Below are 16,757 nucleotides of genomic sequence, written 5' to 3' on the forward strand. Positions count from 1 at the left end.
CCACCAGTGGTAGCTGCAGGGTCTGATTAAGGCGTCATACTGGAGACCTTTTGTAAGGGTTACAAATTGTTGCCTCTCAAAAGATTGAAATGCACCTTGCATCTCACTCAGTCAAAAGTTCTATGGTTGATTGCTGGTGGGCCTTCAACTGGTTCAGATTACCCTACAGTTTGTAGGGGGTAAACACTGTTAGAGGTCCACTCAGTTCAGGCTTAGATGATTGAGTGCTTTGATAGAAGCAACATGCTGGCAGAAATGGTCCCTCAGGTGAACCTCCATAGCTCACCAATTGAGAGGGGGCTCCCACTGCTTCAGCTCCACAGGTCATCTAGCTGTGGATTGCCAGCTGAGACTTTTCTTTGCTCCTCACATTATTTCCTCACCACCATAATGCCCTATAGTTTTGCACCACCTCAGCCAGTGAACCATTGAAAGTCTGCCAACTGTAAGTCCTGCACTGATGCACGTAGATGGTACAGCAGAGTGAGGCTCTCAGCTGGCAAGACACCTCTGACTCACCAGATGGAACTGCAGTAGGAGGAGCATCACTGGTAAATGGGCTCCTCCCAGCCCTTCAGCTATCAGCTCCCTTATTGGTGCCTCCTCTTAGGGACAGGGGGAAGTTGGTAGCTATGGGGTCATGAAGAATGCAGTAATCAATTCCTCTGCAGTTCTAGCTGGTGAACTACATGGTTCATCAGAGCAGGATTTGTAACTGGCAAACAATGAGTGATTCACTGGCTCAGTTGCAGAGCTGGAGGTTACATATATGTGCCAATATTGCTGGGATGGAACATGATCAGGGTGACAGTTAGGGCAGCCCTAGATAGGTGCAAGGGCAAATCTTAAACTAATCAAATGTTGACTGGAATGATGTACTCAGTTATTTACATAAGAACGGCCATATTGGGTCAGACCAAAAGTCCATCTAGCCCAGTATCCTGTCTTCCGATAGTGGCCAATGTCAGGTGCCCCAGAATGAATGAACAGAACAGCTAATCATCAAGTGATCCATTCCCTGTCGCCTATTCCCAGCTCCTATTTGTGCTTCATTCAGTGCAGTACAATTAGCTGGACCCTGAGCACTTGAATACTCTACTGTAAACAAAGCCAAAGTGGATCCTCTAGCCAACTCTGCCCTCCTTCAATAGAAGTGGATTAGGAGCTGTGCTAGCAGCCCCAGAGCTGCTTCCAGGTATACTCTGTAGCTTCTATGGATAGATTCAGTTATCCCAATTTCTACAGAACTCCCTTAAGCAAAACTGGACTTGAATTTAGAGCAGGTGAGAAGGTTCAGCCCTAATTTCTTAAGTCAAAGGGGAGGAAAAAAAACCCATGACTTTAGTTTGATGTGTATTCACACATAAGTGGTGTGTTTTTTAAATTGAAATTTCTTTATTTAATTTTATAAAGTGGGGATTTATAGTTTACTTTTAAAATGAGATATTCCTTTAGTTCACTTATTACTCCACGGTTCAAGATGTAGATCAGTTCTATCTGTACTAACTTATAGCGAGAAGTACTAGCTACTGGAGTTTAAGCAGGCTCATGAACCTTGCTGATGGTCTCAGCCGTAATGAAGGGTCTTGAGGCTTTCTCTCATATCCAAGTTTACCATTCCTGTAGGAGTTTATCTTCTGTTCAGAAATTGAAGAGGCAGGACCAGACCTGCCTACTACCAGGGAAGGGACTTGGCTACCCATTCAAGAAAACAATCCAGTTCTGGGTACATCTACAATACGGGACTATTCCGAATTTGCATAAACCGGTTTTGTAAAACAGATTGTATAAAATCGAGTGCGCGCGGCCACACTAAACACATTAAATCGGTGGTGTGCGTCCACGGTCCGAGGCTAGCATCGACTTCTGGAGTGTTGCACTGTAGGTAGCTATTCCGTAGCTATCCCATAGTTCCCGCAGCCTCCCCCGCCCCTTGGAATTTCCGGGTTGAGATCCTAGTGCCTGATGCAAAAATCATTGTCACGGGTGGTTCTGGGTAAATGTCGTCAGTCACTCCTTCCTCTGGGAAAGCAACGGCAGACAAGCATTTCATGCCTTTTTTCCCTGGATTGCCCTGGCAGATGCCATAGCATGGCAATCATGGAGCCTGTTTTGCCTTTTGTGACTGTCATCGTATGTGTATTAGATGCCGCTGACAGAGGCGATTCAGCAGCGCTACACAGCAGCATGCTTTTGCTTTTGCATGACAGCAGAGATGGTTACCAGCCATACTGCACCATCTACCAATCCATAAATTGGTAAAAAGATGATCATGGCTACCAGTCGTTTTGCACCATTTGCTGCTGTCATAAGTGCCCCTGGCTGCTCTTAGCCAGGGGCGCAAAAGCCAAAATTGGGAATGACTCCCTGAGTCAATCCCTCCTTTTTGGTATCTAAAAATAGAATTAGTCCTGCCTAGAATATGGGCAAGTGTACTAGAGAACCACTGTATCAGAGAGCACAGCTGCTCTGTGTCAGATCCTGCAGAAATTATGAGCTGTATGCTATTCACAGGGGGTGCTCCTGCAACAACCCCACCTGTTGATTCCGTTCTTCCCCCAGCCTTCCTGGGCTACCGTAGCATTGTCCCCCCACTTGTGTGATGAAGTAATAAAGAAAGCAGGAATAAGACACAGTGACTTGTTAGTGAGAAATGAGTGGAAGGCAGCCTCCAGCTGCTATGATAGTCCAGACAGGACAGTAAGGAGTGTGGAGGAGAGGAGCCCAGCATCCCTCTGCTAGTCCAGGGGCAATTAAATCTTTTTTTTACACATGAAGGGTGGGGGCTGACAGAGCTCAGCCCCCTGTTGCTATGATGATGATGGTTATCAGCCATACTGCACCATCTACCAGGAAAAATTAGGGCCAGGCGCCCTTGATCGACCTGACGGATGCTAGTCAGCATGGTTACCAGCCCTTTTGCACTGCCCCATGTGCCAATAGGCTGATGATGAGGACGGGTACCAGTCGTTTTGCACCATCAGCCACCCATGGCGGGGGGGGAGCAAGGATGTTGGTGTTCAGTGCTGCAGCATCGCGTCTATCTGCAGCATTCAGTAAAGATAGGGTGACATGTAAAAGAGTCAAGAGAGGATTGTTTTCCCTTTCACTTCTGGGGGTGGGTGTGGGGGGTGCGTAAATTGCAGAGCTATGCCCTGACCCACCGCGGACACTGTGTTTGACCCTAGAAGCATTTGGAGCTCAGCCAAGAATGCAAATGCTTTTCAGAGAGACTGCAGGAACTGTGGGATAGCTTGAGTCCTCCAGTCCATGAGCGTCCATTTGATTCCTTGGCTTTCCGTTACGCTGGTCACGCAGCAGTGCGCTGAGTCCCTGCTATGGCGTCTGTCTGGAGATTTTTTAAAAATGTTTTTTAATTCGTCTTCTGTAACGGAGCGCTGATAGAACAGATTTGCCTGCCCTTACAGCGATCACGTCCGCATGGTCCATGCGGGAGCTCTTTCTTTATTTTGATTTTTAACTGCATCGCCACACGTGCTGATCGGAGCTCCACGCTGGGCAAACAGGAAATATTCAAAAGTTCGCGGGGCTTTTCCTGTCTACCTGGCCACTGCATCCGAGTTCAGATTGCTGTCCAGAGTGGTCAGTGGTGCACTGTGGGATACCGCCCGGAGGCCAATACCGTCGATCTGCGGCCACACTAACCCTAATCCGATATGGTAATACAGATATTAGCGCTACTCCTCTCGTTAGGGAGGAGTACAGAAACCGGTTTAAAGAGCCCTTTATACTGATATAAAGGGCCTCTTAGTGTGGACGGGTGTGGCGTTAAATCGGTTTAATGCTCCTAAAACCGGTTTAAACGCGTAGTGTAGACCAGGCCTCAGTTTGCTTCCTGGCAGCAGCAGTCAGGTTGAACAATTTAGGAAGACATGACTGACTTCTAAAAACTGTATTTGCCTTTGGTAAAGATGTGTTTTTTCCAAATGTATCAACTGGCCATACTTAATAGTAGAGCTGTACAAATACTTTTTTGGGGGGGATTGTTGGCCTTTCTGAAAAATGAAAAATAAAAAATCAAACCAAAACCGATTTTTAATTTTTTTTTCTTTTTCATATTGAAAAAGTCAGAAAAGTGTCATTTTATATGCTCCAAAATGTTTTGTTTGAGGCATTTTTAACTGTTTAAATAAAAGTGAAGGAAATGAAGAGCTAGATTCATAAAACAGGAGGAGAAGGTGGTCTTCTAGAGCAGGCATTTGAATCCAGGTCTTCCACATCCCAGGTGAGTGCCTTAACCTCCAAGCTATTAGTTATTCTTAGGTGATTCTCTCTGTCTCCCCTGTTGAAGCTGTTCCAATTTGTATAACATAATTGAAGAATTATTGGGCCAGACTGAGAATGATTCCATAGCTCAGTGCTTAGGGCACTCACCCGGGAGAGGGGACAACCATGTTCCAGTCTCTGCTACAGAACAGGGCTTCAAACTTGGGTCGCCCACAATCCAGATGATTTCTCTAACTACTGGGAAATTGGGCATAAGGGGGCACCTCCACATTTTTGCAAATGGCACCTAAATCCCCCTGTGAATCTATCCCCAATGTATCAGCATTTCTGAAAATTTTCTTATTTGTTTTGACCAAAAACAAATGGACATGAATTCACGTTTGTCAACCTAAATCTGTATTTTTTTTTCAGCAAAAAGAAATTGAACTGAAAAATGTTGCCCAGTTCTACCTAATAGTCTCCCCTAAAATTTAGCTTTTCTCATTTTTGCTGTGTTATTCAGGGTTAAGATTTTAGAAACACAAATTGACTTTTGAAAGCTATTTCTGCCTTTTCCCCTTCTCCCCAGTGTACATACCACACTGTATCTAAATGTTGTTCTTCTTGCTCACACTTTTTAATTTCTATGCCAAATGCCAGACAGCTAAGAGATTGCCCCAAACACGGCTGACAGAATCATAAGTAGCTTTTGAAGTCAATCAGTGGAATAGTAACAAGATGTAACCTTTGGTATAAGGCCTTTAATGTTTCAGAATCTTTAAAATATTTTATTTTATTTTGTTTTGGCTGGTGATGGATTTACCAAACTTGATGGTGCCTTATACCATATTGTACTTGAAATGCCTCATCCTCCCACAAGAGCTAGGAAGAAACTTTAACATGCTATGAGTCAGCTGGTGATATAGTAGATTGACACCTGAGAAACTATTAACAATTTTGTTTTTACCTTCAAACAAACCTGCAGGTCTAGGGATTTTTATACAGAAGATCTAAAAATAGTATCTATGCAAACATGCCCCTTTCCAGAATTTTTTTTATATGTTGTCTTTGCTCCTGATCACATATAATTCTTATGCAAAAATTGATCTTCTATATGTTCTTCAAAATTAAAAATTGTGCCCTATACTAAAAATCAGATCAGGGAGGTCTTGATGCTTAAATCTTTCACTGCAGATTGAAGAAGGCATTATGGTTATGGAAGATGATTCTCCTGTGGAGACTGTTAGCACTCCCAATACACCACGCAACCTTGCTGCATGGAAAATTTGCATTCCATATGTGGACTTCTTTGATGATCCCTCCCTTGAAAGGAAGGAGAGAAAAGAGAGAATTCCTGTGTTTTGTATTGATGTGGAGAGAAACGATAGAAGGGCAGGTAGGACTACTTGTGATTAAATAAAACTACTTAAAAATGTAGCTCAAAATGTCTGTTCTAGTATGTTTTATTTATCTGACTGTTCTGATGTGCTACACACACACATTTTAGCATCAAAATAATTACTAATGAATTTTAAGTCTTTGGTAATGTCGGCATAAAGGAAAAATGGTCACTTCTTATCTGGAACTTGTGACAAATTACTTCTAAAAGGAGTCCAGTCTATTCAGAATTCAAACCAAGGCTTAGGAATTCCTCCCTCCCCACAAAAATTTTAATATTGTGATTCGTGTTGGTAAACGTTGAATGTGTTTTCCATTTAATGTACCAGCAATATATTTCAAACTCCACTCACTCTTTCTTGAATAGTACTTTGTTTAAACGCAGTGGATCTAATTTACCTTGATTTCAGTAAGGCATTTGATATGGTTCCGCATGGGGAATTATTAGCTAAATTAGAAAAGATGGGGATCAGTATGAAAATTGAAAGGTGGATAAGGAACTGGTTAAAGGGGAAACTACAACGGGTCATATTGAACGGTGAAACTGTCAGGCTGGAAGGAGGTTACTAGTAGAGTTCCTTAGGGATCGGTTTTGGGATCAATCATTTTTTAATCTTTTTATTACTGACCTTGGCACAAAAAGCGGGAATGTGCTAATAAAGTTTGTGGATGACACAAAGCTGGGAGGTATTGCTAATACAGAGAAGGACCAGGATATTATACAGGAAGATCTGGATGGCCTTGTAAACTGGAGTAATAGTAATAGGATGAAATTTAATAGTGAAAAGTGCAAGGTCATGCATTTAGGGATTAATAACAAGAATTTTTGTTATAAGCTGGGGACGCATCAGTTGGAAGTAACGGAGGAGGAGAACAACCTCAGAGTATTGGTTGATCACAGGATGACTATGAGCCGCCAAAGTGATATGGCCGTTAAAAAGCTAATGCGGGCTTGGGATGCATCAGGCAAGATATTTCCAGTAAAAATAAGGCGGTGTTAGTACCGTTATACAAGGCACTGGTGAGACCTCATCTGGAATATTGTGTGCAGTTCTGATCTCCCATGTTTAAGAAGGATGAATTCAAATTGGAACAGGTACAGAGAAGGGCTACTAAGATGATCCGAGGAATGGAAAAGCCGTCTTATGAAAGGAGACTCAAAGAGCTTTGTTTGTTTAGCCTAACCAAAAGAAGGCTGAGGGGTGATATGATTGTTGTTTATAAATATATCCGAGGGATAAATACCAGGGAGGGGGAGGAATTATTTAAGCTCAGTACCAATGTGGACACAAGAACGAATGGATATAAACTGGACATTAGGAACTTTAGACTTGAAATTAGATGAAGGTTTCTAACCATTAGAGGAGTGAAGTTCTGGAACAGCCTTCCAAGGGGAGTAGCGGGGACAAAAGACGTATCTGGCTTCAAGACTAAGTTTGATAAGTTTATAGAGGGGATGGTATGATGGGATAGCCTAATTTTGGCAGTTAATTGATCGTTGATTATTAGTGGTAAATATGCCCAATAGTCTGTGATGGGATGTTAGATGGGGTGGGATTTGAGTTACTACAGAGAATTCTTTCCTGGGTGATGGCAGTGAGTCTTGCCCACATGCTCATGGTTTAGCTGATTGCCATATTTGGGGTCAGGAAGGAATTTTCCTCCAGGGCAGATTGGCAGAGGCCCTGGGGTTTTTTTGCCTTCTTCTGCAGTGTGGGGCATGGGTCACTTGCTGGAGGATTCTCTGCACCTTGAGGTCTTTAAACCCCAATTTGAGGACTTCAGCTCAGACATAGGTTAGGGGTTTGTTACAGGAGTGGGTGGGTGAGATTCTGTGGCCTGCGTTGTGCGGGAGGTCAGACTAGATGATCATAATGGTCCCTTCTGACCTTAAAGTCTGAGTCTAGATTTGTTAGTCCCCAGGTATCTTTCAGATGGACACCGTTACAAGTGCACAAATAGGTATTTACTATTAAACGTTCCAGAGCAGGAACATGGCTTTTTCTTATAAACTTTAAAGTAGATTTCTTATGCAAATTAAATTTTTTGGTAACTCAGAAATAAATTTAAACTATTTGCAACCAAGGATTTCTGCATCTGTTTTGAAAAACATCCATATTTGGGGAGAAAAAAATCTAACTCCCCTTTTAGAGAAATGAAAATTGGCATTAATGATGCTTCTTCCTGTTTGTAGCACTTGACAAACAGCTGGTGGAGATGACTGGAAGAGTCCTGTACTGAGAGAAGATAATTAGCAAGACCCAAGCTTGAATTAGATACAGATTTCCTTCATAGTAGCATGCCTGTCTACCAGCCATGCCTTGGGCTGCTCATGTGATTTAACACTACAATAACTCCTTGCTTAACATTGTAGTTATGTTCCTGAAAAATGCGACTTTAAGCAAAATAATGTTAAACTAATCCAATTTCCCCATAAGAATTAATGTAAATGGGGGGCTTAGGTTCCAGGGAAATGTTTTTTTTCCACCAGACAAAAGACACCCCCCCACACACACACACAGTTTTAAACAAACAATTTAATACTGTACACAGCAATGATGATTGTGAAGCTTGGTTGAGGTGGTGGAGTCAGAGGGTGGAATATTTCCCAGGGAATGCCTTAGTGCTGAATGATGAACTAGCACTCGTCTGAGCCCTCAAGGGTTAACTTATTGTCAGCGTAGCCTCACACTCTACAAGGCAGCACAAATGGAGGGAGGGGAGACAGCATGGGAGACAGAGAGAGAGACACTGTGTGTGTGTGTGTGTGTGTGAGAGAGATGTGTATCTCCCCTTTAAGTACGCTGACCCCAATCTAAGTACATTGCCTTTTTAAGTAGATCAGCAAGTTGAGACAGCAGCTGCTGCTAGCAAGCTCCCTCCGTCCTGAGCCCTGTCATGTCCCCCCTCCCGTTCTATGGAGATGGGGTAAGCAGGGGGGGAGAGGGACACCCTGACATTAGCACCCCTCCTCCCCCTCGCCTGCACAGCAAGCAGGAGGCTCCCAGGATCAGCTCCAAGGCAGAAGGCAAGAGCAGCACATAGCAGTGGGAGGAGGGACAGCTTAACTGCTGGTAATTGATAGCCTGCTGGGTGGCTGCCGCACAGGGAACTTAGGGGAGTAGGGAGCTGATAGTGGGGCTGCCAGTCCATCTTGGTTCCAAGCCCCCACCAGCTAGCTCTAACGGGCTGCTCTTTCTGCAAGCAGTGGACAAAGCAGGTGGCTGCCAAACAACATTATAAGGGAGCATTGCAGAACTTTAAACGAGTATGTACTCTAATTGATCAGCAATGAAATGACGTTAACTGGGCCATCTTTAAGTGAGGAGTTACTGTACTTAAGTTATTTAAAGAGCTAAGTGTGGCTAGAGTAGTTTTATAATACTGGCAGTACTGATTACTTACACATTTGAGGGTTTTTCCTCTGTACTCTGTGATATATTTGCTGTTCTTAACTCTTTGTTGCGTACTATATTACTCTCCCAGGTGGGTGTAGGAACCTGTATTACTTCCAATATGTGTATTTTTCAGTTGGACATGAACCTGAACGCTGGTCTGTCTATAGAAGATACCTTGAGTTTTATGTGCTTGAGTCAAAGTTAACAGAATTTCATGGTACGTTTTCACTTCCTACTTCAGTGATTGCTTTTTAGAATTGAGCAGAAATTTAAGATACTAAAATTTTTCTTTTTGGTTTTAAGAATAAATGAATCTGCTTGACTTTTTACTAATTAATAGGTACCTTTACTGATGCTCAACTTCCATCAAAAAGGATCATTGGTCCAAAGAACTATGAATTCTTAAAGACAAAGAGGGAAGAGTTTCAGGAGTACCTGCAGGTACAAGACGATCTACTGTCGTTCAGTTTTTTAAGTAGATTGTGTAATTGTGAAGCTTATAAAGGTTAACACGCCAATTTTTTCCCAAATGTAATAAAAAATTAAAAAGTATTTGGATGAATGTATAATTTCTAGGATACCATAGCACTGTTTTAAACATCTGTTGTTGTTACTATAGAGAACCTAGTTTTTAAGAATGTTCTTTCATCTACTCTTTCTTTTATGTCCCCCAAAGAAACTTCTGCAACATCCAGAGCTGAGTAACAGCCAGCTTTTGGCTGACTTTCTGTCTCCCAATGGTGGAGAGACGCAATTTCTCGATAAAATGTTGCCTGATGTAAATCTTGGTAGGTAACATAGTTGCTCTTTATTCTGGTAAATAGCGCTCTTGTAGAAACTGTGATGCACCAAATTAAGTGAGGGCCCATTAATACTGAGACTGAACTTTTATAAGTTCTGGGTGTGTGAAATGTGATGTCTCTTCTGCTATACAGCTATTACAATCCAGTCATTTTTCCAAGAATCTTTTGATGCTTACATTCCTCTCCATTCCCAGGAGGGAAAGTATTGTGAAGCTTTGGAAAATCTAGTCTGCATATGGATGCCTTCTGAATATCTAAGCCCAGTACTTCCAAAATCCATTGCTCATGGAGATCAGATCCTTTGTCTTCAAGTAATTCAAGATGATGAATGGCATTAGCCCAGATTTGATTTTTCAAGAATCAGTCCAAGAAGCAGCTCTTTGGGTTTTTTTTAATGTTGATAGAAGCAGTGTATTGATTTAACTTATTTTTGAATGTTAGCTGGTTGGCCCTATTTAAGTTCATTTGAGAACTGCCAGAATTAATGTCATTTTGTGTACTAATGTTGGGTCTGTGTATTGTATAACATGGTGTCCTAAAATCTACACAGTGTACTGTGTAGTTAAACAAGATGGTAATTTGTGTTTCTGCTAATGACCTGTTTAGCTGTAGGCCCATTTTTTATGTTTTGGCAATTGTGAGCATCTCTTTCATTAGTAATGGGTTTTTTTCCTATTGATATAACAAAATGTCCAAACAAATTTGTATGGTGGGTGAATGTTTCAGGTGTTCTGAAGAGGCATGTCTTATCTGGTCCCAAGCTAGGTGCCATACCTCCCCAAACATACATTTGCTTTTAGTAAGTAGAAATCCTCAACATTTCACAAGGTTTCTGGTCAGAGGTTAGTAATTTTAAGACTGTTGAGAGTGAGAGAGATCCACACACCAGAAACCTTGTGAAATGTTGATATAATAATTTATAATGTCTTCCCTAAATTTCCCTTTTATAATATTTAAAGATAAGAAAATCGTAATTATTGAATTTGATATTTAATTTTAAAATACTTTTAAACTATATATTTAAAATAGATTTTTCATTTTTATTACCTTTAAACTGTTCTGTTGTGCGTTTGATATTCTTATTCAGGTTAATGTGGGTAGTTTTTAAGAATAGGCCTACAGTCTCTCCAATCCTGTAAATCCTTTCTAACATGAGTACTTTCTTGAACTTGCAACATTGTGCGTTTCAAAATATCTGCAGACTGGATGACTCTTATTACTGGGGAAGAGGAGAGTAAATACTGTCTCAGAAGTCTGAGGTTTAGGACTTTTCTGTGTGATAAAGGCTTGCAGAGAATAAGGAAATGGGTGTTGAAAAACTGGTGGTGAATCATTAGTGACTAGAACTGAAAAATTATTCTTATCCAGATCATTCAAACAGAAAAATCATTGGCACCTAAATTATTGAACAGTTTAGGTTTTTTTCGTAGTGTCCCTGTTATCCCTCCACCCTCAGGATGATTCTTGCTATTTTTTTTTCTTACCGTCACATGCCACTCATCCACACTAATGGAGATAAGGTGGTTCATCTCTCCATGGTCCTTTAGAAAACTACAGAGGAAAATCTATGGAACTTTGATTTCTTTATGAATGTGGGAACTTTCTCATATGTTTGTGATTTGAAATATCTTTTGCTGATAGGTATCACATACTCAGTTCCTTTTTTTAAGTCCGATACCTCCAAAATGTCATAATTTTCTTCTATGCACTCCGTATCATTTCAAAGTAATTTGTTTCTTTCAAAAGATTGTGCAATGATACTTAAAATGAAGCAATAGATGTCAGTGGTGTCAGCTAATCTGTTTCAGACTCACATAACCTACACACAGTCTCATTTTTTTCTTGCGTCACTTCAGTGAAATTTATAATTTAATATAGCTTATTATATATCATGGCTTATTATTCATTTGTATTACAGTAGCTCTTAAATGCCCCAGCAAATATATCCATGGTAAAAGACGGGCCTTGCCGTGGAGATCTTACAGTCTAAATAGACAAAACAGATAAGGGGAAGTGGGATAGAAGAGGAGAGCAGAGGGATACTAATAGATATCAGATATGATATTCAGAAGGGCATATGGTAATATATACTTTTTTGTTCTTAATTGTAGGGAAAATTATAAAATCTGTTCCAGGAAAGCTAATGAAAGAGGTGAGTATATACTGTGTCAGTAGCCTGAGCTGGGACTATATTTAGTATCTTTAACTGTCCACTGACAGGTTGCTACATGTTGGTTCAGCACAAATTTTAGTTTGGAAAGTCACTTTTTTTAAACTATTTAACTATCACTGTTCACTCTGTATTTAATTTCAGAAAGGTCAGCATCTGGAGCCATTCATCATGAATTTCATCAACTCCTGTGAATCTCCCAAGCCTAAACCAAGTAGACCAGAGCTTACAATTCTCAGTCCCACTTCTGAAAACAACAAGAAGGTGCAGTAAATTTACAGAGAGGAAAATACTGACCCTTACCTGAGAATGTGAAGAGTAAAGGGGAGAAGCTGTAAAGATGACAGTTTGACTGCCTATGTTTATTGTCTGTTCTTATGGTTGGTGGGTAGAGGTTCTTCCTTTTTTCCAGCATCCATTCATCTTGATACTGCTGACCTCCATGTTTATCCCTGGATGGATTGGAGTCTTTATAATTTATAGAAACATAGGGCTGGAAGGGACCTTGGAGGTCATCTAGTCCAGCTCCCTGCACTGAGGCAGGACCAAGTATACCTAGACCATCCCTGATGTGTTTGTCTAACCTACTCTTTAAAACCTCCAGTGATGCAGATTCCACACCTCCCTGGGTCACCTGTTCCAGCAGTTAGCTATCCTTATAATTAGGGCTGTTGATTAATCGCAGTTAACTCACACAATTAACTCAAAAAAAATTTACTGAGATTAAAAATATTAATCATGATTAATCAGACTGTTGAACTATAGAATACCAATTGAAATGTAATAAATATTTTTGGGTGTTTTCTACATTTTCAAATATATTGATTTCTTTTACAACACAGAATACAAACTGTACAGCACTCACTTTATATTTTTTATTACAAATATTTGCACTGTAAAAATGATAAAAGAAATAGTATTTTTCAATTCACCTTATACAAGTACTGTAGTGCAATCTCTATCATGAAAGTGTAACTTGCAAATGTAGATTTTTTTTGTTACATAACTGTTTTTTGTTTTTGAGTGCAATGTAAAACTTTAGAGCCTACAAGTCCACTCAGTCCTACTTGTTCAGCCAATCGCTAGGACAGACAAGTTTGTTTACATTGATGGGAGATACTGCTGCCTGTTTGTTATTTACAATGTCACCTGAAAGTGAGAACAGGCGTTCGCATGGCACTTTTGTAGCTGGCATTGCAAGGTATTTACATGACAGATGTGCTAGACATTCGTATGCCCCTTCATGCTTCAGCCACCATTCTGGAGGACATGCTCCCATGCTGATGATTGTTTAAAAAAAAAAAAAAAGTGCGTTAATTAAAGTTGTGACTGAACTCCTTGGGGGAGAATTGTATGTCCCCTGCTCTGTTTTACTCGCATTATGCCATATATTTCATGTTATAGCAGTCTTGGATGATGACCCAGAACATGTTTGATTTACGAATACTCTCACTGCAGATTTGACAAAATGCAAAGAAGGTACCAATGTGAGATTTCTAAAAATAGCTACAGCATTTGACCCAAGGTTTAAGAATCTGAAGCGCCTTCCAAAATCTGTGAGGAACGAGATGTGGAGCATGCTTTCAGAAGTCTTAAAAGAGCAACACTCAGATGCGGAAACTACAGAACCCAAGCCATCAAAAAAGAAAATCAACCTTCTGCTGGTGGCATCTGACTCAGATGATGAAAATGAGTATGAATTGGTCCGCTCTGCTTTGGATCGTTATCGAGCAGAACCCGTCATCAGCATGGATGCGTATCCTCTGAAATGGTTGTTGAAGCATGAAGGGACATATGAATCTTTAGCACATCTGGCACGTAAATATCTTGCGATGCCAGTTACAACAGTGCCATGCGAACGCCAGTTTTCACTTTCAGATGACGTAAACAAAAAGTGGGAAGCATTATCTCTTGCAAATGTAACCAAACTTGCTTGTCTGAGTGATTGGCTGAACAAGAAGTAGGACCGAGTGGACTTATAGGCTCTAAAGGTTTACATTGTTTTATTTTTGAATGCAGTTATTTTTTTTGTACATAATTGGACATTTGTACAGTACTTATATTAGGTGAATTGAAAAAACTTTTTTTACAGTGCAAATATTTTGTAATAAAAAATAAATATTTAAAGTGAGCACTATACACTTTGTATTCTGTGTTGTAATTGAAATCAATATATTTGAAAATGTAGAAAACACCCAAAAATATTTAAATAAGTGGTATTCTATTGTTTAACAGTGCAATTAATCATGATTAATTTTTTTAATCGCTTGACAGCCTTACTTATAATTAAAAAATTTTCCTAAAATCTAACCTAGATATCTGCTGCTGCAGATTAAGCTGATCACTGAAGGGAGTACACAAAGTTGACATGGAGAACAATTGATCACTGTCCTCTTTGTAACAGCCCTTAACATATTTGAAGAATGTTATGAGGTTCCTCCTCAGTCATGTTTTCTCAAGACTAAACATGCCCGTTTTTTTCAGTCTTTCCTCGTAGGGCAGGTTTTCTAAACCTCTTACTTTTTATGCTCTCTTCTGGACTCTCTCCAGTTTGTCCACATCTGTACTTCAGCTGAGGCCTGACCAGTGCCAAGTAGAGTGGGACAATTACATCCTGTGTCTTCTATATCGCACTCCTGTTAATATACCTCAGAATATTAGCTCTTTTTGTCAATGCATTGCATTATAGGCTCATATTTACCAAATGTAATGAACACAAAGTACACTTGCAGTCTTGCAAGCAATTGACATGGATAAGTGTTATGATGATTTATTATTTGTATTGGGGCCTACCAGTTATACCATAGTAAGACATCTTACTGATTTTTCTATATTTACTTATAGTCATAAGTTGGTTCTTTAGTATTTCTAATACATTTATCACTCTTCAAGTAATTCTCCAAAGACTAAAGTTGCATTTTGTCTTAAGGCACTCTTATACATGTGGTCCCTGCTATTTCTAGTGATTAATTTGAAAGGGGCTAGTTTAAAACATCCAAAGCAATTGTTTAAAGTTATCTGAGACTCTCTTAGGCCACAAAAGAGAAGTGTAGTTTTTCCAGTGAACCCAGACCCAGAGGGGAGAGTGAGAGCATAAAGCAATCAAAATACAATTCCCATAAATGGCTGCAGTGCTCGTTTTGAATTGAAATATTTTATTTTTTAGCTGCAATATATTGGTTTGGAGGCATTTGTAACAGGGCTGCTGCTTAATGAGTGGTCCCTTGTAGCCACTGTGCCCTTTGCAGCAGCAGCCTTCCTCCGTTCTCCCTTGTTGGGGCCCCTTACAGACTCCCCGCAGCTGTTTTTAGAGCTATGTCCATCACTATGATTCATAGGTTCACACTTATCTCTGGCTCTTCTGCCATCCATGCAGAGCTCTTCATTTGCTACAGCCTACTCTTCAGAGGGTCACTTTTCATAGCTTTCCCTAGTGTTTAGCTTTCTGGCTTTGGCTTCCTTCTCTGGCCAGTGTCGTCTCAGTTCTGAGGGAGAATGCAGTTTATATACTGCCCTCCTCCAAAGAGCTCCTCCCGATTGGCTGGAAGAATGGGGAGCACAGCCTCAGGCCCGTAAAGGAACAGTGGATGGTGGGGAAACCCCAGGAGAACTCCTAATTTCCGAGGACTGTTTCCTCTGCTCCATTTCCTGGGCCTTTGTTTGTTCCATCTCCCTGGAATGGAGTCTTTTGGCCCCCTGTACTCTTAAAGGGCCAATATACCCTATTACAACATTCAACAAAATATTGAAATTTTCTTTGGAAAACAAACATCTTCTCTTAAAAATTTCGTTATTGAAATCAATTTTTCCACTGAAAAACAGTTTAAAGTCTTTTCCATTGAAAATCTTGACCAGTCTGAACTTAGTAGTACTGATTGTTTTTTTTACCAGGGGTTGGCAACCTTTCTAAAGTGGTGTGCCGAGTCTTCATTTATTCACTCTAATTTAAGGTTTCACGTGACAGTAATACATTTTAATGTTTTTAGAAGGTCTCTTTCTATAAGTCTATAATATATAACTAAACTATTGTTGTCTGTAAAGTAAATAAGGTTTTTAAAATGTTTAAGAAGCTTCATTTAAAATTAAATTAAAATGCAGAGCCCCCGGACCAGTGGCCAGGACCCGGGCAGTGTGAGTACCACTGAAAATCAGCTCACGTGCCACCTTCGGCACCTGTGCCATAAGTTGCCTACTCCTGGTTTTTACTCTAGTTTTGTTTGTTTTTCAAGATGTAATGTTTCTGTTTTAGCTTTTCAATGATCTGTTCAAGAACAATGCAAACCGCTCTGAGAATACAGAGAGAAGACAAAATCAGAACTACTTTATAGAGATGATAACAGTAGAAGGAGTCTATGACTACTTAATGTATGTTGGTAAGAAATTATTTCTCTTTGTACTCGGTATGAAGTATAACAGAGGTGCGAAAGTTCAGAGTGTTTGATTAACGTGCTGTTTGAAAAGTTTGTCTCAAGTTTACAGCAGGGGTCGGCAACTTCTGGCACGCGGCTCACCAGGGTAAGCACCCTGGCGGGCCGGGCCAGTTTGTTTACCTACCGCATTGGCAGGTGTTGGCTGCGGCTTCCCGCTGCCCCCATTGCCCTGGGACGGTGAACCGCGGCCAGTGGGAGCCGCAGTCGGTTGACGCAGCAGGTAAACAAACTGGCCCAGCCTGCCAGGGTGCTTACCCTGGCGAGCTGCGTGCCAGAGGTTGTAAACCCCTGGTTTACAGTTTGTTATAACAAGGAAGATGCCAGTTAGGGA

The 16,757-nt window shown here is 40.7% G+C and overlaps 1 protein-coding gene across 3 annotated transcripts in view; it reads left to right on the forward strand.

The window, feature by feature from the left end:
* SNX14 (sorting nexin 14) overlaps nt 1–16,757 on the forward strand; it is a 91,805-nt gene that overhangs the window by 55,726 nt on the left and 19,322 nt on the right. For all 3 annotated transcript variants that reach the window (XM_039532545.1, XM_039532543.1, XM_039532544.1), the window contains 7 exons: nt 5,422–5,623; nt 9,157–9,240; nt 9,364–9,464; nt 9,700–9,811; nt 11,938–11,978; nt 12,141–12,260; nt 16,246–16,369. In XM_039532545.1, the coding sequence (XP_039388479.1) occupies nt 5,422–5,623; nt 9,157–9,240; nt 9,364–9,464; nt 9,700–9,811; nt 11,938–11,978; nt 12,141–12,260; nt 16,246–16,369 (784 nt within the window). The remainder of the gene's footprint in view (nt 1–5,421; nt 5,624–9,156; nt 9,241–9,363; nt 9,465–9,699; nt 9,812–11,937; nt 11,979–12,140; nt 12,261–16,245; nt 16,370–16,757) is intronic.

This window comes from Mauremys reevesii, linkage group 3 (genome assembly GCF_016161935.1).
Source record: "Mauremys reevesii isolate NIE-2019 linkage group 3, ASM1616193v1, whole genome shotgun sequence".
In the NCBI taxonomy this organism is placed as follows: domain Eukaryota; kingdom Metazoa; phylum Chordata; order Testudines; family Geoemydidae; genus Mauremys; species Mauremys reevesii.